The sequence below is a fragment of the Nerophis ophidion genome, linkage group LG26, assembly GCF_033978795.1.
Source record: "Nerophis ophidion isolate RoL-2023_Sa linkage group LG26, RoL_Noph_v1.0, whole genome shotgun sequence".
Classification (NCBI taxonomy): domain Eukaryota; kingdom Metazoa; phylum Chordata; class Actinopteri; order Syngnathiformes; family Syngnathidae; genus Nerophis; species Nerophis ophidion.
Window position 1 is genome coordinate 29336635 of NC_084636.1, and position 22742 is coordinate 29359376.

General features: G+C 37.5%; 1 protein-coding gene across 5 annotated transcripts in view; it reads right to left on the bottom strand.

Annotated features, from left to right (window-relative positions):
- elovl1b (ELOVL fatty acid elongase 1b) overlaps positions 1 to 22742 on the bottom strand; it is a 51001-nt gene that overhangs the window by 13966 nt on the left and 14293 nt on the right. For 4 of the 5 annotated variants that reach the window (XM_061888105.1, XM_061888108.1, XM_061888107.1 and 1 more), the window contains one exon: positions 2794 to 2888. In XM_061888105.1, coding sequence (XP_061744089.1) covers positions 2794 to 2872 — 79 coding nt within the window. In that variant the 5' untranslated portion in view covers positions 2873 to 2888. Of the gene's footprint in view, positions 1 to 2793; positions 2889 to 11687; positions 11870 to 22742 lie in introns of those variants that run through there. The other variant, XM_061888106.1, reaches the window with a different exon arrangement.

Genomic DNA, 22742 nt, shown 5'->3' on the forward strand with positions numbered 1-22742 from the left:
CTAAAGTATCAAAATGTTGATTTCAGAATCGATATTAGGGTATAAGTATCTGGTATCGGCAGCATCGATCCCGCACATCACTAACAATTAGACTTAGACAAACTTTAATGATCCACAAGGGAAATTGTTCAACACAGTAGCTTAGTTACAATGATGGAAAGGACAATGCAGGTATAAATAGACTAGGTATAGCAATGTAAAATATAACCTATCTGCGAATATATACTTATCATGTGTACAGTATACAATATATACAGATATAATATGTCTATAACATATATACAATATATACCAAATGCTATGTACACTATCACAGTATATTTGGCAGCCCCAGCATAAAAAAGAGAGTAAGTCCAGCAGAAAATAGAATACAGGCATTAACAACAAAGAGAAGTAATGAACATAGAAGGTGTCAGGTAATAGGCGGATATTATCTGTTGCTGTATGGGGAGTGATTATAAAGCTGGATGGAGTGTCTATCTACCAATTACCACGCCACTTCAATTTAAAGTCAGCGTTGGGCCATCCCCGACATTCAATAATAAATAGGTTAGTGTTTTTGCTTCCTATCGTTGTTCTGTTTGAGTCATTTCACTTGATCAAACATTTTCTAATATTCTAGAAAATTATAATAAGATACATATTTTCTACTGATACTGTATCGTATCAATATCGGTTTTGACTATTACTCAAGGCTCCAATATCATAGCAAATCGCAAATGAAAAAGTCGTATCGGGACCCTCCATTTCTCTATACTTCCTCACAAACAATATCTGAGACTCGCTAGGAATGTTCTGAGTTTGTGTTTCAATGCAAGTGTTCTGTGCAGAATTACGCTTGCCAAGTTCTTCTCTATTAGTCTTTTTCACGCCCGCCCCCCTCCTTTAATTGAAATATAATTTGGAACCTAACAATGTTTATATTTTTATTTATGGGTACAAATCATTCTTGAGTTGCTGGCACCAGCACCCACAAGTCTCATAGCTGAAGACTTGTGTGTTGTCGCCTCACCATAGAAGTGCGGGTCAGATGAGTATAGAACTTTGGGGAATTTATATGTAAATACAAATACTAGAATGTAATATATCTTAAATAATTCAAGTACAGGATCAAAGTCTGTACACTACATGTCCTACGCATAGTTCAATGGTTCTTAATTATTTTGTGTCACACCCTCTCGAAGACACAAAAAATGTTCACACACCCCCTGAATCGAAATCCTAAGGAGAACCTGACAATATTTATTTGTATCCTCATTACCGGTAAACTGACGAGTTATGTATGTACAGTAAGGAAAGGATTAATTTGCCCCAATCCCTGGGTGGATCTGGCGCGAGAGGAAGGTGGGTGGTTAATAATTTTGCAATGCAGTCTGCTGAAAATAATGGAAAGCAGCATTCTACATAGCAACTGACGCTGTGGTCAAACTTGGAATCGCCACAGAACACATTTTAAGATACTCAACTGCTGTTTGGCGGCTAAAGTGGATAGTGAACCCCCCACATTTGTCACGTTTCATGTGTCAGGTAAACTGCAACAAATGGAGACATATTTTCTGGTTGAGCCTGTAGATTAATTTGAGCAGAGCTGCCATCTAGCTGGAGCCTTGTGAATCATTCGAGATTTAAAAAAAAGAAAAATGTAAAAGCACTGTGCTAGCCTAAACAAACTGTTCTTAACTAGTTGAGACTTAACGCCTCTGCTGAATGTCATCGAGTCGTACATTCCATTTTACCTCAATCGCTTTTTTTTCTTCCAACATTAAATCTAAATTATAAGACTAAATAAATAATTGATACATTTATCCAAACACAAATCATTTTAAATATTCATAAAGGGGGACCTAAAGGTATAAAGTGTTGATTTTCAAATGGCCTCAAAGGTTAACAGCATTTTTTATTTAATGCCAATTTGATTTTAATTTTATTTTTTTAAACTCCCAAAAAAGTTACATGAATACATTATACAATCAACTGTTAAATTTGTTGGCAATTTGCACAGCAGGTCAATTTTAAACCTCATATTTTTGCACATTGACAATTGCTTCTTCCTCATATATTGCATATTGGATGTAGTCGAGTCGTACAATCCGTTTTGCCTCAATCGCTTCAAGACGGTGTAATTTTTTATTAAGGAGGGTTTTTTTTTTAATTGTAATGTAAATTGTAAAATCAAATTTATGAGTTCATCAAAACCCTCAATTATATTTTAAATATTCATAATGGGGGACCTCATGGTACAAAGTGTTAATTTTCAAGGGGCTTAAAAGGTTAACAGCATTTGATTTAATGCCAATTTGCTTTTGATTTAAAAAAAAAAAAAAAAAAAAAAATAAGTGACATGAATTCATTGTTCTACGAACCGTTACACTTGTTGGCAACTTCCACTGTAAATGTTAAATCCATTTTCAACTTCATTTTTGAACATTGGCAGTTGTCTTTCCTCACATATTGCACACTATTTACTTATGCACTTTTTTTACATAAAAAAAAATATATATATATTATATATATATATATATATATATATATATATATATATATATATAGTTTATTTCTTTACACAGCTATATTGTTAGTTATTATTTTGTGATTACACCGGGGAGAGAGGGAAAACCCATTTTTGCTGCGACGCATAGTGAATTGACAATTATTCCGTCAGTCACTTTTAAAGAAGTGGATGTTAAGATGAATGATTTGATTGCTTGGATCACAATACAACATTGTACAAAGCATCACCTTTCTGTATTTGGTTATTTAATTAAAAACAAAATGAAAAAAACTTTGACTCACCAATTCCCGCCACGAGGTAGTCATAGATATCTATAGCGTGCGAGCCAATCTCCTTGATTTCCTGGAGCATGGTTGCCATCTTCTTAGCCCGTTATCTGCAAAATAATCAAAAACAAGCTAAATTATATAAAAGCATAAACAACAGTAGATCCCACGCCCGATATGCAACCTTATTCCAATAACTGTCAAAAACTTGCTATGATGGCACCATTTCCTCATTACTTCGGCAGAACCTTGTGACATGATAGCCTCACATGTATAAATATGGTTAATCATTTCTCAACACTGGAATTTCCACAGGCATTAAGAAAGCAAACAGTAAAGTGGTTGAACATTGCTTTGAAACAAAATTATATGGAAGGAGGAAGAAGAAAACAGTGTCTTGATATCATTTACCTTCAATTCCTCACTTATTAGTTATTATACATGCGTCTTATTCATTACAGTGTTACCCATGTACTAAATGTACAAACTCATCTTACTGATGTATACAAACAATATTATTGTGACACATTAACTTGTAGCATATTATAAGAACAATTAACGTTCAAACCAATGCTGAGATAAGTAAATAGTTCTCCTTTTCAGACATGTTGAATTGTGCAAGTGTGAACATGTGATGTTCTCTAATGTACAAAACTAACACTTTAAATACAAAAAAGGGAGGGGATGCATTTTGGGACAATCCTTTATTCAGCCGGACAAAAATTTACCAAAGCAGACGGGGAGCGAGTATCTCTCCCTCACACACAAAAAAATTCCCAATGAAAATCCCAGCTCATCCGACATGGCCTGACATCAAAGTAGGCGGGGCCACGGGGTTGTGGGACGGTGTTCCTTGCCCTGAAGCTAGCTGGCACGCCGCTTCCTTTACCGTAAAAGCCAACGCCACAGCGGGAAAAGAAACGTAAAAAAAAAAAGGTTACTGTACACCAACGAAGGCCGGTGCTGGAAATATGGCGAGCACGCATAAAAGGAATGTTGCTTCGTTTAAAAGTTGTATGAACCCTGAATGCTTGGGGACAAACAGGGCGTGGCGTCACATGATACTGGACCCTGAGAGCGCCATTGTTTGATGTACAATCAACAATGAGCAGCCCTCCTTCAGCCAATATCATTACACGCTGATATCATGGCGGTTAGGAATAGCAAACAAGGGGAAGCTTAAGTGTTGGCTTTCAGATAGAATACTTAGTGGAAAAAAAATAGCCTACAGGCATCAAAAGGAAATATGTGTTCCAAAGTACAATGTACCAATAAAAATACTGCAAAAACACAATATATCCCACAAGAAAGTGACGGAGTAAATTTTTTTGCATCAAAAACTTCAGCTACAATTAGTCAAATGAACTAAAATAAAAACAATGGTAATATGGTAGTAGCTATTAGCAAGCTGCACAAGGGGCAACACTTTGCAGATATCTTTAGTATGTCATGTGACATTACTGCAAAATTACATTTAGGGCACCCTCTATGGGTTGTGGTCAAGATCCTTAGGACATGCTAGCATACATGTAAATACAGATATCCATAGCTATGCAAATACTTCCAAATCATTAAGGGTAGAAGTGCACCAATTTTGTCTATCTTTCACAATCCTTATGTAAGACAACACGTTTTTCTCTTTTGTATGCATTTTAACTAATAAAAATGCAAGCAAAAGTCTGCTTGCAATAAAGCGTTTAGGAGTCGCTTTATTCCTCAATAAAGCACTCTAAAAAGCATTAAAATTTCCATTATGGTTTTATCAACACACACTAAGTATATGTGTAATCTAGTAACAAGTACATTTGTTATAACATTTAATATTTACGTATTTTGCTCATTTTAAGCATAAAATGACATTACTTTCACAAACGCATCACAACATTCAGTTTTTCCTTTGACAACATCACCGATTATTACTCACTGCAGACATCATGAGAGCCAACAAACATAATAAAACATCACATTCTGTACAATCTCTGCTCTCACTTGGATGCCAACTGACGGCACGTTGATATATTCCCATTTAGATGAAGAAACGACTCTTAATCCTCGCAAAGAAAAAAGGGGGGTGGAACCAAGCGTCTTTACGGATCTTTCTCGCCATTCCCGGGTCTAAATTGGATGCCAAAGTTGACGAACTTGTCGGATTACATCCTTGACCTTATACTATCAAGGTGAAAGTCATTTATGAACTACAATTAATTTTCCGCGAGCTCGGAAGTGAGAAAGCAGCTTACCAGCTGATGTCAACATAGCAGCGCAAAATAGTTAGAATTCTGATCACGGCGCTGCTAAAAATAGTTTGTCTGTGTTAGCGCTTATAACAATATCACTAATACTTATTTAATATTCAGGTCACCAAATGTAAATTAAGTATTTTTGGCGGTTTTTGGATGGTTATTTAGAGGGCTTTAAAGGCGTAGTAGGGTTCTCCCATTTACTCTGTTGTAAACAGACATTTATTTACATTTATTTAAGAGTTGTAATGCATAACAAAAATATGTTTACTTGTCTCTCACAATGATTGTGAAAAACAAAGTCAGTGACTTATCGATACTTTGGCAAAGTTTGTCAACAAATCTTGCTCATTTTATAACAATTCCAATATGTGTTAGATTTGTCAGAATAATCACAGCACAGGCAAGGTGCAGGTTTTGACAAATGTTAACCCTTTTATGTGCAGCACATCGCCATAAACAAGGTCAACAATATATTCTGCGGCCCCACAAACATTAATTTTTTCCATTCAACCATTTATGTACATAATATCCAATGTATTTATTTGATCAAGTATTTGGTATCGCTTATTATTTGATTCCTGAAGGACACCCAACCAATCCTAAAACTAATGTCGTCACCCTACATCGCACACGCAGTTCAAATACACAAAAAGTGAACAGACTTAACCTAATTGAAACTGGCTTATTTAAACACAAGCAACATTAAAGGGGAACTGCCCTTTTTTGCAGGGAATTTATTATCCTTCACAATCCCTATGTGAGACAAGAACACAAATGTATGTTTCTTATTTATGCATTCTAAAGCATAAATCAATACTAGCACTAGGTGGCTAACAACGGTGGTGAATGGAATTCAGTCAATTCCGCATATAAAGCCCTCTAATAAAACATCCAAAAACCTCTATTAACGTCTTATATGCATGTTGTATCTCAGCTACAATCGGGCGGAAGGCGGGGTACACCCTGGACAAGTCGCCACCTCATAGGCGCCAGCGCCCCCCGCGACCCCGAAAGGGAATAAGCGGTAGAAAATGGATGGATGGGATGGATGCATGTTGTAAGTACATATGTAATTATTAACATGAACATTCATAATACCATGTAATATTTACCGTACTTTGGTAATTGTAGGCATTACAGCAACATTTTGGCGGCATATTGATTTCGAAGAGCGCATCAAAAAGGTTGCTATTTCCTTCAACAATAACTACAACTACTAGTCATGGCAGACTTCATGAGATTCAAGAAAGACTACTTTGGGAGAAATTAGGATCGGAACTTTACATTTTTGTGCCTGAATATACGGATAATTGTTTTAGAAGTTGAGTGATAAGTAGATCCGGCTCTAGTGAAACACATAGCAGTAGTGCTAAGTGCTAAACAAGAAATACAAAACTATGAACATAATAAAATAATCACTGTACAATTACCACTTATTGGGAGGCCGACTGATGGGATGTTAATATCTTTCAGCACAAGATTTGTGTTGCCAATATAGATAAATTCCTTACAATCATCACTCGGGTTAAAAAAAAAAAAAAGACTGAGAAAATAAGCATATTGTCGCTTCTTCCTAGCAATGTATTTAGATCTGAATTATATTTCAAAATAGATTAAAAAACCCTAGGGCTGGCTCAGACTCCAACTGACAACACTAGCCAAATGTGATCGCAGACCACTAAAATGTTTTCTAGTGGCAATTATGTAATTTGTCATTTAAAGAAATGTTAACTTAGTTGCAAAATTTACATGAAGTTGTTCATTTGGTAAACCCCTTGACAAAAAAAAGTCAGAACGCCATCAAAAATTAAGAAGCAGATGCCATTTTTGGCCCATGTCGAGATCCCGACCACGGTTACAAAAGCATCAAATTGTAAGGCACGGCGCATAAGACAGCGATTGGTGTTTTTGCGTACAAAACAACCTCGTAGCGCTCCGATTTGCACACCCAATGTTTTGCACTTACTGGCTTTCCTTCGCGCAAGAAGTGTTAGGTTTGCTTTCGTGCATTTGCCAAGTCTCGTTTAAGGGTCACATGATCGATTAAAGCAGACAAAGTACTCTCCAAAAGACCTAAAATAGGCTATCCCGCTATTAGTCCAACAGGTTTGGCTGTCAAATAGTTCAGAAACTGACCAAAAGATAAAAAAAACAGATCCTGATCAAAAACATGTGTATGTGCTTTCTTGGTGGTAAACAAAAAGTAACTAAAAAGGCAGTTTCATTCTAAAACAGGGGTCAGAATTGTTCTCGGCCCAAAGGTTGGCTGTTGCCGTCTAATTTGGATAATTGGTGTGATTGGAAAGTAATTTAAAAACAAAGAGCTAAAAAAAAAAAACTAAACATCCGTATAACATTTCAGCATTTATTTGTCGGTTGGTAAATGGCCGTGGGCTACACTTGGGACTCCCGTGGTTAACATATTTCCTTTGATTGATTGATTGATACTTTTATTAGTAGATTGCACAGTACAGTACATATTCCGTACAATTGACCACTAAATGGTAACATCCGAATAAGTTTTTCAACTTGTTTAAGTCGGGGTCCACGTTAATCAATTCATGGGAGGACGAATGTAACCAAATGACGACAGAGCCTCTCAGCACTATTGCTAGGCAATAGTGCATGGCGGTGTGAATGCACACTCCAAGCTTGTGGAGGTGCCCTGCATGGCTGGGTCTCTGCTTCGCCTACTCCTTGTGTATTTGACTACAGAGTGAATTCAAGATGCAAGAAACACTTCCTGTCGTACCGCGAGGAGTTGCGATGCATACAGATTCATTTATTTAAGTCGTGTTTTTCTACTGTTGTGCCATTGTGACACGCACATCTCACCGTTGCCCTCTACAGAGCGGAGGAAGTAGTGCATGATTGAGCACTTCTCTAGTGGGACGAATTGGTTCATTATTTGGGTGATTTTCGACAGGCTGGTTGAGGGCTCCTGCTTTTGGCGCTAAAACATTACCTGTGCAGTATTTATAAAGATTGAGCTCAATCAGTCACAGAGCACTTGAAAATTGTTTTGGGAACCACCAGTGGTGCACAGACTGAACTGTGAGAAACACAATGTCAGGAAGTTCACCAAAAGGTCGAGCTCGTCCGAGCTTTATCGCAAATGGTGGCGTGTAGCAATGATGACAAGATCGGATGACATTGTTGTTCTTGTTGACAAAGCTCTTACATATAACGCCGTGGCAGTTTTTGAGGCAGCGAGGAGGCATTTTCAACAAGTGCACCATCATGTCTGTGTGTGCAGAAGTCAAGTCTTGTTCTGAGGAAAAATGCCCAACATGTAAATTGACCAGATGATGAAATCATAATCTGGTCAGGGTTATCGGGAAACACACTTTTGGCTTTAATTGTGTGGTGCCAACTTATTTTAGCATTCGCTCTACATGTCAAACCCGCATCCATTCGACTCGTGGCCTTTGAAGAATCAGGGATAAAAGTCTCACAACCATGTCAACCCCAAGAAGAAACGGGGGGGGAGAAGCAACACGTGTGTGTAACCTGAGACCCAGATGAAGAGCAGAGTTGAAAGCAATTGAAATTAAAACCTCCCCTCCATTGCACCTTGAAACCATACAACTATGACCAGCCATTGGCAGACAACTCTTTGAATTGGACCTCAATTACAGTCGAGCCAGTTTTCAGCAGAGGCATTGCAACTGAATCAGAAACACCTTGGGTGCCTGTTTGGTGTAAGCTACCCAATTGACTTTTTAATGATGTTCTAACAATGTGACCTTTTTATGAGCACCAAACAAAAATCGGCCATCCGCCTCACCACCAACAGATTAGGCGCTTTGTGTTTGCCTTCACACCTTAAAACACACCTGGTCTGCCAAAGGATAAGAAGACACACCACAAGTATCTTTAGCGTTGTCAACTGTTAGACTTTCTGGCTACATTTTGCGAGTAATCAGAGCCCTTTAAAAAGATACCGTTCGTTAAAATAGTGACTAGAGACAAATTTATTGAAGCCTTTTTAAAACTGAAATGAAAGTATGTATCGCTCTTTTCAACAAGTACCAGGTACCGCTGAGGGCTCTTTCCCCAATTTAAATAGGAAGTTCTGGGTTTCATGATCTCATTGTAGATAATACGTCCTTCTTCGTGGACATGACCAGCCCTATCTAACTGAGCCCACTTCATGTATACACCCACATCTTTAGAGGGCAACTGTGTAAATAACAAAGGCAGGCTTCGCTACTCATCTTATAATAAAGCTATCCAGTAGTCACAAACTTGGAAGCTGTTCTGTAGGTTTGATAGTTTTTTTCCTCAGCGATTTGACTAAAAAAACTTACTAGTATGATGGTACTGTTAAAATGGTGCTGTAATGTTAGCGCTGTAGTGAAAAAGCTAGGCTCGTTCATTTATCGCGCAGGCAAATCAATTTTGGTGGGCTCGTTTTAGCTTTTAGTGTAGAACTCCTGTAGAGTAGACAAGTGCAGCGGTTGTCAAAAGTGCATAATAGCACTACTTGGTGCAACATGCGCTCAAACACAGCTCTTTAGCATTAAAGCTACAGACACACATTTAATCTGTCTAAATTCTAGCATTAATTCTAGATTACATTAATAAAATCGATGAAAAATACTTAAACATGGGACTGGTTTGGCAGAATAAACAACACATCTGCTAGTGGCAAAAAAGTAATGCACTTTTTTTTTTATCTTACTATAAAATTATACAGTCACTTACAAACTTTGAAGCGGTTCTGTAAGTTTGATTATATTGTTTTTTTCCTCAGCGATTTGACTGACAAACTAACTAGTAGGGCTGTGAATCTTTGGGTGTCCCACGGTTCGATTCAATATCGATTCTTGGGGTCACGATTCGATTCAAAATTGATTTGTTTTTCAATTCAACACGATTCTCGCTAAAAAAACTATTTTTTCACGATTTAAAAGGATTCTCTATTCATTCAATACATAGGATTTCAGCAGGATCTACCCCAGTCTGCTGACATGCAAGCAGAGTAGAACATTTTTGTAAAAAGCTTTTATAAAAGGACAATGTTTTATCAACTGATTGCAATAATGTAAATTTGTTTTAACTATTAAACAAACCAAAAATATGACTTATTTTATTTTTGTGAAAATAATGGACACAGTGTGTTGTCAAGCTTATGAGATGTGATGCAAGTGTAAGCCACTGTGACATTATTTTTATTTTTAAAAATTTCTAATGATAATGTCAATGAGGGATTTTTAATCACTGCTATGCTGAAATTATAACTAATATTGATACTGTTGATAATTATTTTTGTTTCACTATTTTTGGTTTGTTCTGTGTCGTGTTTGTTTCTCCTCTGTTTATTGCAGTTCTGAGTGTTGCTGGGTCAGGTTTGGTTTTGGAATTGGATTGCATTGTTATGGTATTGCTGTGTATTGTTTTGTTGGATTGATAAGAAAATTAAAATTTAAAAAAAATATTTTTTGAAAAATGAGATTCGGTTCTGAATCGTGAGAATCCCGATTCAAATTCGAATCGATTTTTTCCCGGACCCCTACTAACTAGCATGATGTTTCTGTTAAAATAGGACTGCACTGTAGTGAAAACTCTATGCTAGTGTTGCAAACGTTTACCCCGCAGGCAATCCAATTTTTGGGGGGCTCGTTCTAGCTTTTAGTGTACACTACTGCACAGTAGACAAGTGCAGTGGTTGTCAAAAGTGGATAAAGTGCATAATAGCACTTCTTGGTACACCATGCGCTCAAACAAAGCTCATTAGCATTAAAGGTACAGACACACCATGAATTGTACAATGAATGAATTAACGTGGAACCCGACTTAAACAAGTTGAAAAACTTATTCGGGTGTTACAAATTAGTGGTCAATTGCACGGAATATGTACTGTACTGTGCAATCTACTAATAAAAGTTTCAATCAATCGATCAAAAAACACAAAATTGTAGTCGTAATGATTTTTGCAGTCCTTTGAGACATTTGTGATTTGGGGCTATATAAATAAACATTGATTGATGATTGATTGATTGAAAACAGCATTTTTACAATACTGAAAGCAAATTTAAACTGTATAAACACAAAACAGCATTTTTACAATACTGAAAGCAAATTTAAACTGTATAAATTACAGCATTAACTCTACATTAAATAGATAAAAGCGATGAAAAATACTTAAACGTGGGACTGGTTTGGTAGAATCAACAACACATCTGTTCGTGGCAGAAATGTAATGTAATTCAGTTTTTTTTTTCCACTTTTTTCTTGAACACAAGTCAAGGAGTAGTATTTTCCCCCACATGACATTTGGACACATGACCTTGCCTAGCAGGAAAAAAACTACACGAGAAAAACATAAAAGGCTGTATTGACGGTGATATGTTCTTAGCAGAGCCTTGACAACAAATGGCTGGTTTACATCTAGTGAAGGACACCTAAAGTGAAGTGTTTCCTGTCCAGAGTCAATGAATCACAGGGTGGAAAAAGAGGAACAAGTTAATGATGAACAAATAGGGACGAAGGGATGAGATCGTAAAACGAAACACCCATTAGTTGAGGTATAAAGTTAAATAAAAAAGGGGCAAAAAGTGAACTTGCGCTACCAGAGAAAACAATTTAAAGAAAAAACAACAACTATGGAGTGAACTACACATGCACCGCCCAAGTGTAAGGCTATAAACGTGCGAGACATACCTTCGTGTGTAAAAAAGCAAAAAAAAAAAAAAGCAAAAAAAAATGAAAGGGCAGCAGAATTCCCAACTTGAATAAACTGGAGCCAGTGTTAAAAATCCTCCTTTGGGAGCCTCTGTACAGCAAAAACTGCAGTCAGTGTGAGAGAAGGGCAGAGAGAGAACGAGGGGGTGAATGAATAAGTCAACCGACAAAGTGTGGCTGGTACGGCAGTCTTCCGAATCTCCACCCTCCCTGACTCACTGGAGGAGGCGGATGAATGACGAGCTCAGATAGGGAGGAGGGGAAAGAGGTTGAGAGAGAGGTGTGGCGTATTCAAACATGCAAAACGAAAAACGCTCCCCCTTCTGACCACTGCATGACTTTCAGCAAGGACAATTCCACCGTAAATGTCTCCTCACCCACCCCTGAAGACTCTCCTGGCCACACCCCGCACACACTTGCGTAGAAACCTGGCTCTCAAGTCGCCCTGTTTGTTTTCCATGGGGTGGGTAGATTATATAATTCGCAGGCAGCGGCCGAGGCATCAATGGAGTCCGTTATCATTAGGAGGGGCCATTGTTTGCTTTCCACTCCCTGCTGAGTTACAGTTCTGTGAAAAAAGGCTTGTTTCTTATTTTTTTTATTATCTTTTTCACAACACATGATGTTTTTTGTGCAACTCTTCTAATCATGACCACAAACAAAAGTGTAAACATTTGTCAAAACATTCAACCCTACTGTATTTCCTGTTGTATGATTCCAGCCCACCACAAATACAGTCGAGGTCAAAAGTTTACATACGCTTATAAATAACATAATGTCATGGCTGTCTTGAGTTTCCAATAAATTCTACAACTTTTATTTTTTTTTGTGATAGAGTAATTGGAACACATACTTGTGTGTCATAAAAAACTTAAGCAACTTTGAAATGGCTCCAAGTGACTTTTCGGACTTGTTCAAGTCAACGATTCGTTTTTTCAGATCTGTGCTGAGTTCCTTTGACTTTACCATTGTCGCGTTTATAACTGAGTCTAATGACTGCATCAAATGAACCCTATTTAAAATGGGCTCTGAGAAGTCAACAGGTGTCTTCATTTATAATCACTCACATGAAGTTAAGAGGCCTTGCCACGAAAACAATTACCGTATTTTCCGCACTATAAGGCGTACCGGATTATAAAGCACACCTTCAACGAATGGCCTATTTTAAAAAAACGTTGTTTATATATAAGGCAAGCGCATAGAATAGATGCTACAGTAGAGGCTAGGGTTACGTTATGCATCCTTTAGATCAGGGGTGTCAAACTCAAATACAGAGTGGACCAATATTTTAAACGGAACAAAGCCGCGGGCCAAGGTTGAACAAATTAACCTTTTAATAGGGACCCAAACAAGTTTTGCATTAAATATTGAAGCAGGGCTTATATAACTTTAGTGACATGCAAAATCCAGTTTCAAATAATAATAATAATAATAATAAAGAAATAAATGGCATATCAAGTAAAATTTTAATAAAAGTGTTATGCCTTTTTTTCTATTTGCAATCTTCTGAGGTAAATATCAAATTTTTTCCACCGGCTAATAATAAATTTGAAAATAAAATAACAATAATGAATGAATCAAACATTCAAGCCTTGAAGTAGCAAGAGAAAATGCATGAATAAAACGTTAATTATTGGTCAGTTTGCTGGAAGTTTCCCGGAAGAGTTAGTGCTGCAAGGGGTTCTGGGTATTTATTGTGTTACGGTGCGGATGTTCACCCGAAATGTGTTTTGTCATTCTTGTTTGGTGTGGGTTCACAGTGTGGCGCATATTTGTAACAGTGCTAAAGTTGTTTATACGGCCACCCTCAGCGTGACCTGTATGGCTGTTGACCAAGTATGTCTTGCATTCACTTGTGCGTGTGTGTGTGTGTAAAAGACACAAATATCATGTGACACGCTGTTAGTATGGAGAAAAAGCGGACGTGGCGACAGGTTGTAGAGAACGCTAAAGGCGGTGCCTTAAATGCACGCCCCCAATATAGTTGTCCAGGTGGAAATCGGTAGAAATTCGGGAGAATGGTTGCCCCGGGAGATTTTCGGGAGGGCAACTGAACTTTGTGAGTCTACCGGGAAAAATAGGAGGGTTGGCAAGTATGAGTATTAGCTGTGAATGCGGTGTTACAGCGGCACCGACGCTGTATAACACCGGCGGGCCAGCTCTAATGCTAAATTGATATTGCCTCAAGGGCCAAATTAAATTACACGGCGGGCCACATCTGGCCCGCGGGCCAGTTTGACACCCATGCTTTAGATGGAGCTGCGCTAAAGGGAATGTCGAGAAAAAAGTCAGATAGGTCAGTCAAACTTTATTAATAGATTACAAACCAGCGTTCTGAAAACTCCGTTCACTCCCAAAATGAATAAACAGCCATTTTATTATTTTCCCCGATTCAATAAACACGTAAAAAATAGTCTGATACTATTACGGTAAATCAAACGTTAGTGCAATCACAATATAGCAACACTCAAAATACTGCAAAGCAATAATATATCAATAACTCAACGTTGCTCAAACGATAATGTCACTCAACACAACACACAAAACAAACATGTAAGGCTCACTTTATTAAGGTATTCCTCATACGGGGGAAAATAAGGTAGTCGGCTGCTTACCGTAGTTGCGAGACCTCTTGTGGCATGTTTAATTTGGACACTGAAGAAGAAGAATTTGAGGGATTCGTGATGAGGAATGATTTAATAAAGTGAGCTTTACATGTGTATTTTGTGTGTTGTGTTGTGTGACATTAAAGTTTGAGCAACGTTGAGTTATTGATATATTGTTATTGCTTTGCATTATTTCGAGACGTCGTTATTGGAGTCAGTGTCGCTGCTGTTGTCTAGCAGTTCAGTTACTATTCCTGCTTTCCTGAATACACGTCTCTCAATAGGAGCCATTTTGGGGTCTTTACATAGACACACAAAAATGAAAGCGGCACACCTGGCGCAGTCATATATCCCAGCATGCACTGCGCGCTTCTTCTACGGGGGAAAATGAAATCGGCGGCCGCTTACCGTAGTTGTGAGACCTGTTGTTGCTCAATTTTGGAACATATATAAGGCGCACTGTCAGCTTTTGAGAACATTTTAGATTTTTAGGTGCGCCTCATAGTGCGGAAAATACGGTAGATTTGATTGTAACTTTTCTACATCACCAAACATGGATAAACTATGTTGCTGTATGTATACTTTTGACCCAGCAGATTTGGTCACATTTTCAGTAGACCCAAAATAAATTCATAAAAAAACTAAACTCCATGAATGTTTTTTGTGACCAACAAGTATGTGCTCCAATCACTCGATCACAAAAAAATAAAGTTGTAGAAATGATTGGAAACTCAAGACAGCCAAGACATTATGTCCTTCCCAAGTGTATGTAAACTTTTGACCACGACTGTATATTTGGACATCTACAAATTGATTTGCTGGCTACCAGAGATGTAACGATTAGCGGTATAATGATAAACTATAAACTATAACAACATTCTCGTTGGTAAGTACTGCCATTTGAATTTTAAATTATCGGAAAACCACAATTGATTACTACACATGAAAAAATACATTTCCTAAAGAAGACTCTCGCACACAAGTCGCAAGCTAATTTAAATGCCAATTTGAAATAAAAGACACGTTAACATTATATAAAATAAAACTTGGTTAGGAGTTCAGCGTGTTTAGGTACTTTTTGAGCACATTCAACAATACCGTGATAATAATAACCGCGATAAGAAATGTTCATATTGTTACATTCCTACTGCCTATAATAGAATTTTAATTCCATACCTGTACGGTGATAGCCATATCCCGCAAAATGTGTCTTTTCAAAGTGCGGCTCGGTTCTTTTAGAGTTACTATTCATCACTTTATGGCGGAAAACAAAGCATATCTTACACGTAGCACTATCACTGGAGGACAAGGAATGTGACACACCAAGCAAGTAGAGAAGCCACGTCAACTGACAAGTTAGCTTGAATGAAAAGTACATAAACGAAAATATGTTTTTCTTTCCACTTTCTCATGCACTTCTACTACATGGCTTTGTGGACTGTAGTCAAAATGCTTTCAAAAAGACATTCCAGCATACATGTAATTATTAATAATCGTTAAATAGATGGTCAATTTATGGACAGTTACAGTAGTCGTCCGACTTGTGCCCCTGCAAAGATGTTTTACTTGAAGTTTTTCAAATCAAACTTGCTAAAATTTTATACACACGTGCTGGTCAGCACCATAAGAACGTGTACTAAGTCTGTAAATACAGCTACACCCTACCTTAGCTTATTTAAGTGGGGGGTTTATAGAGCCCACTGAGCAGTGTGAGAAATTTCAAGTCAATCCCACTTATGGGAATCAAGAGCAACACCATGTGATGTATTTGTCAGAAAATTGTTTTTTTTGACCGCATGGTCAGTTATTAAGTATATTGACAGCAGCAACAGAACCAATGTATGCAGCAAACTGCTTAGCCAGCATTAATAGCGCTGATGAGTTCATAAACAAGTACAACAAGTGAAGGAGTTTCACACCAACAGCAAAAACATGGTTGTTTACAGTCAACTATACTTAAGTTCTCTGTTGGGAGTATTTGACATTATTTTGAACTCATTTGTTATCATATAAGTTCCCGTCAATTACAGTAAATTCCACAAATTATTTATTTCACGACCGTATTTGTGTATACTTCTGTTGATTACTTAAAATACCCTATTTCCTTGAATAGCCGCCGGGGCGCTAATTGACTTAAAAACTTTTCTCACTCCTGCGCTTATTCAAGGCATGCGGTAAAAGTAAGCAGCCGCTAATAATTTTAAAAGCTCTTCTCACCCCTGCGCTTACCAATGGCATGCAGTAAAAAATTGAGTGTGGTGTAAGGATACCATCATGAAAAACGCATTTAATAAAAAAAAAAAAACGTTATGGTTATTATTTTCAGCACCGGTGGTTGGGGACCACTGCTCTAAAACATGTCATCGCGCCTGCCTTTACAACATGCTATCTGCGTGCCGGCCAGACGCATGCATTTCGCCGCCTCTTGTACGAGATTGCAAGGCATACTTGTTCAACAGCCATACCGGTTACACTGAAGGTTGTGATATAAACCACTTTAACACTCTTACTAATATGCGCCACACTGTGAATCCTAACCAAACAAGAGTAACAAACACATTTTTGGAGAACATCGGCTCTGTAACACATAATAAACGCAACATAGCAATTACCCTGAATGCCATGCATCCATGACTCTTGGCTATATTATACACGCGCCCCCAACCCCGCCCACCTCAACCGACGCACGGAGGGGGGGGGGGGGGGGGGGGGGGGGTGTATAATACAGCCAGTAAGAGTCATGGATGCATGCCATTCTGGGTAATTGTTATGTTGCGTTTATAATGTGTTACAGAGCCGATGTTCTCCAGAAATGTGTTTGTTATTCTTGTTTGGTTAGGGTTCAGAGTGTGGCGCATATCAGTAAGAGTGTTATATTTGTTTTATATCACAACCTTCAGTGTGATCTGTATGGCTGTTGAACAAGACCCCTGGTTTACACATAGTACAAGCAAAAAAAAAAAAAAACTCCGCCATTTTGAAAATGACGACAGGGGAAGCGTCACTCGTGACGTCAGGAATATGACCCGGCGGTAATAGTAAGCATGCGCTAATAATTATGGGAAGAGAGTTTGACCCGGCAGTAATTCAAGTCAGGCGCATACTACATGCCCAAAGGCAATACAATGAAATATGGTAGTTTCATACCAGCCCTAGAAATGAGCTGTTATGAATGTGGCAATAATATAAAATATACTTCAAAATGTTTTTACTCCTTTCTATTTTTTTGCATGTCTAATAAAAATGGCCTAAAACTAATTATTTTGCATTTACACCATTGTACACACATACGCTTAAGTGAAAAAAATTCACACCAGAGCAGGGCGCCATCCCCAGCCAACCACAGTATTTATTTATTTAGGGATGGCAAATGCAGCCGGTTGCGCTCCAAGTCAGCAAACCACATGACTCATAAAGATGCCGAAAAATTTTCTTTTGCATGGGACTTTTTTTTTTCCCTCCCTCCCTACTTTCTCCAGTGAGCAACTTTTCACTATGACCTCATCGGCCCAAATTGGTAAACAAGGAGTCGTCATATCCTAAGAGGTACAGTGACAATTATCTTGTTTGTAACCGTGGATCAACTTCAATAGCGAACAATGCACGAGGAGACGCTGGAAATTCAGTCATTTTTTTTGGGTGGCATTTTGAGCAAAAAGTGAGTTTAACACAGCTAAGATACTTTGAAAGAAAAGTAGGTTTAAACTTGACTTTAAAACAATCTTAAGAATGCTTGGAGACGAGATGTAGTCGCCGTGAAGCACGGGCCGACTTGGGCTGGTTTGACCTGTCACTCAAGCTCCGTCGGGGGGGAAAAAAGCGGGTTGCGCGGGTGCACATGGGTAGGAGGATCTTGGAAGAGCTTTAGAGGCAGCACTCCAGTGTTCCTCCTCTAAATACCAAAACATACATCACCAGCCTCCGGAGCGCTCGCTGACAGCACCATTTAAAAAATTATTGTCATCTTGCCCTGCAAGGCAAACACTTCGCTCGACCTGACTAATTGAGGCTTTAAAGAGGAAACCAAAACATCAACTATGTTTTTTTTAAGAAAGTGAATAATTAGGAATCGGACCATCATAATAAAGTCGTATCCAACTAAAACCGTAGTCACAGGTTGTCTATACCTGGGGTTCTTAACCTTTGACCTCAGGGCCCAACTTTTTCACTACACCGGGGCCCACTCAAATAACACTGAATTAGTAATCTTACTCTTGATTTTTAATTGTGCTCAATAATTATACCTAATCTGCTTACAGTTTACAACCTTGTCAAATGGTAGTAAACCATTTGCTAATCAAAGATTATTAAACCTTAGACTTAGGTCAGGCCTATTAGAAAGATAAGTACGAACCAAATATACTGCACAGGGACTCAAATGACTGACAGAAAATACATACATACAATTATGTTGGGCTAAAATAAATAAACTACATTAAGAACAAATATTTTTAAACCGTCCAAAAAATGAATGTGCTTTGCCACTTTAGTCCTAACTTTTGCACTTAAAGGCCTACTGAAACCCAGTACTACCAACCACGCAGTCTGATAGTTTATATATCAATGATGAAATATTCATCCATCCATCCATCCATTTTCGACCGCTTATTCCCTTTAGGGGTCGCGGGGGGCGCTGATCAACATTGCAACACTTGCCAATACGGCATTTTTAGTTTACTAAATTGCAATTTTAAATTTCCCGCGAAGTGTCGTGTTGAAAACGTCGCCGTATGACGACACGTATGATGACGCTTGCGTTTGACGTCTCGAGTTCTAGCGGACATTATTTTCCAGCCCGATCCAAGCTATAAGTAGTCTGCTTTAATCGCATAAATAATCAGTATTCTGGACATCTGTGTTGCTGAATCTTTTGCAATTTGTTCAATTAATAATGGAGAAGTCAAAGTAGAAAGATGGAGGTGGGAATTTTTTAGCCTTTAGCCACACAAACACAGCCGGTGTTTCCTTGTTTAAAATTCCCGAAGATTAATTTTACTATGGATCAGAGCGGTCAAGCGAACATGGATCTCGACTACATGAAAATTGTGGTAATAAGTCGGCTCTTACCGGAGACATCAGCGGAGCTTCCGTCCTGTTGCAACTGCGTGGCTTCTCTCAGAGACCCGTGGCCACACCCCTCCGACTTTCAGGTACTATTTAATATCACTAAAACACTAGCAACACAATAGGCAGATAAGGGATTTTCCAGAATTATCCTAGTAAATGTGTCTAATAACATCTTAATTGCTCCCACTGCAATCGCCTTTTTTTTTTTCTCCTTCTAGTCCTTCACTCTAAATTTCCTCATCCACGAATCTTTCATCCTCGCTCAAATTAATGGGGAAATTGTCACTTTCTCGGTCCAAATAGCTCTAGCTGCTGCTGGCTATGTTTGTAAACAATGAGAGGATGTGAGGAGCCCTACAACCCGTGCCGTACTACTTCCGGTAAAGGCAAGGCTTTTTTAATAGCGACCAAAAGTTGCAAACTTTATCGTCAATGTTCTCTGCTAAATCCTTTTCATCAAAAATTTGGCAATATCGCGAAATGATCAAGTATGACACATAGAATGGACCTACTATCCCCGTTTAAAGAAAATCTAATTTCAGTAGGCCTTTAAGAAACTTTTCGGTTTGTTTAACATAGTCATTACTGCCACAAGTGGTGGAAAAGTGTATTACAACAGAGTACTGCTGCAGCCCATAGACCACAGCTGAGAAACAGATATTTCTGACCACCCAGCAATAAAAAATTTAACACTGCTCTATAGGACACGTGCCAACTAAATTCAAGCAGATTAAGCCGTACTCAGAAATGAAGCATCCCTACAGAGACACACACAGTCCAATGCTCTTTTTTAAAAAGGGACCTTTAACGTTTTCCTCTTTTTTTAACCTAGAAATGTCAAAACAATACAACTCATTAAACAATGCCAAAACGTCATATAGCAAAGTTCATCCATTTGGAAGTTAGCCCTGTAAGCCGTTTTAGATCGCTTTGCACACTGCTTTACATTCTTTTTTGTGTTGGCACCAAACGTACTTATAGGAGGATGCCCATATATAGATTATCTAAACCTCCATCCTGCCCAGTATTTGCTCTCCGTCTGCCGCCACCCCACATTCCCTGATGATAATCCACTGGAAGCAGAAGTAAAATTCCAGAGACGAGATGCATTGCAGATATACCTTTTCGTGTCCTACAATGCATCTCTCAATCTCTGGCTTATCTATGACCTCATACTTGTTGCATCAGTGGTCTGATGCTGGGTGTGGAGTTTAAGCATTTTAATATGCAGCCACATAATTATAACAATTAAGCTTTGCACTTAAAGAGAGATATTGTTGCCAGTCATGTTCAGGACAAACATCAAAAGAATGCACCTGAGCAGCCAACGCCAACACTGATCGCCATTTCCCACATAAGTGTGAGGAGTCGGACATTGCTGTCAAGGACGGACTCGCTGAACACATCTTGGTTCTTGTTGAACCATGTCAAATAGTTGCTGTGCAGTGAGCATGGAAGACATCCAATGCAAAAAGCTAAAAAAATTCCCCCTACTGCAGATTAGACCTGCAGCACGATTCGGCAAAAAAATGTGACTTACAATTTTCAGAGATCATCACTCTCTGTGATATTTCTATCCCACCCCCATACTCACTTTTTAATAAATCACAATTTTGTTGAAATGTATCATCTCTTAGTATGAAATTAATGTGATCTTCACTGTACGGGTAATCAGTTACTGTAGAAGAAAAAAGATCCTGAAATTTAAAACAGAATATAATTAATGCAAAATAAAATTGCAAGATGTTAAAACTTAACTTGATAGACAGAAATTAAAAATAATTAGTATTATTTAAATCATACAAAATATTCCGTTCTATGAATCTGCTTATGACAAAAATATTCTCTGTATATTACATTATTTTCCGACTACAATAGTCATTGAAAAATCCTATTAAAAAGGCATAAATTTAAACAAATACATTTTGATGATTTACTTGTTCTGTATAAAGGTAAGAAATCTTAATTGTCCTTGTAAAAAGCATACACACTACACCCGTTCAATGAAATTTGGGCACTGTTTCTACCCTCAGTGCAAAACAAACAATAAGTAAACGGAAATATAAATGGAATATTCGCATTTATAGAAAAACATTACATTGGCAGCAGATTATTGCACAAATTAACACAAGTAAGGTACATTGCTAGCAGATATCTTCTATACAGTATTTTTATTAGCTTTTTTTTTGTTACATGCATATCTGTTAAACATTTTTTTTTAAGTATTAATTTTGTCTGTTTGGATATGTTACAATTTGTTAAAAAAAAATCCAAATTTTTGTGGGAATCAGTAAAAAGTTAATCCAAGTGTCCAATTACTTTACTATATAACTACTCTATTTGGGAAATTTCTAGAAATATTTTGACCATTGGCAAACCACCTCAAAGCAAAGTGTTCAAATAGTCTTCCGATATTTGTGTTATGTACCACAGGCCACACAGCAAAACATATTTAAAAATGTTTCTGTGGGCCTAAATAATGGTCTTATCAGGGAAACCCTTGTAAGATGCATTGTGTCATAAATAAAAAACATTTGGAGAAAAACACAGGTTTACGTAACAAGCTAACAAAAAATGAAAAACAGAGTGCAAAGCAAAATCCAAGTCTGAGCCAAGACCAAATAAACAGTAACAAGCAGGTGTCATTCCACATTGTCATACTAAGCTTGCTGTGCAGCTTTGTTGTTCCAAAAAAAATATTAAAAAAAGGTCACACTACTTGAACTAGTATGTAGTAAAAGACTTCTGTCAAAATAGTAAACACTGACTTTAGGGTGTACGTAAATTATTAAATTAACATTTTGCAATTTAGGAATTGTTTTGCATATTCAAAATCTAAACTTACAGTAGGGCTGTTAGTAATTAGTGGCAAAAATAATAAATACATCAGGACTCTATTACAATCATATTGTAATCATGATTAATAACATGATTCATTGATTTGAAATCTTGAGTATTTATTGTAGCACCAAAACACAACTTAACATTTGTTTTGAAAGAATAACTGGTATAAATTAGCAACAAATAAACCTCAACAAGTAGAATAAAAAACATTTAAATAACAGCAATATAAAAAAACAATAAAATTCAGTTTTTCCATTTAAATTAAAAAAAAAATAGTTTTTACCCTTTACACTCATTTATATTAACACCATAGTGAAAGATTTGTGTCATAAATTTAATTTAATAAAATATTTGTTCATTAAATGTAAACATCCTTATTTTTTACTTAAAATACTAACTAGTATTTTAAGTAAAAAAAAAAATTCGTAGAATTTAGCAAGTGTTTAAAGGCCTACTGAAACCCACTACAATCGACCACGCAGTCAGATAGTTTATATATCAATGATGAAATATCAAC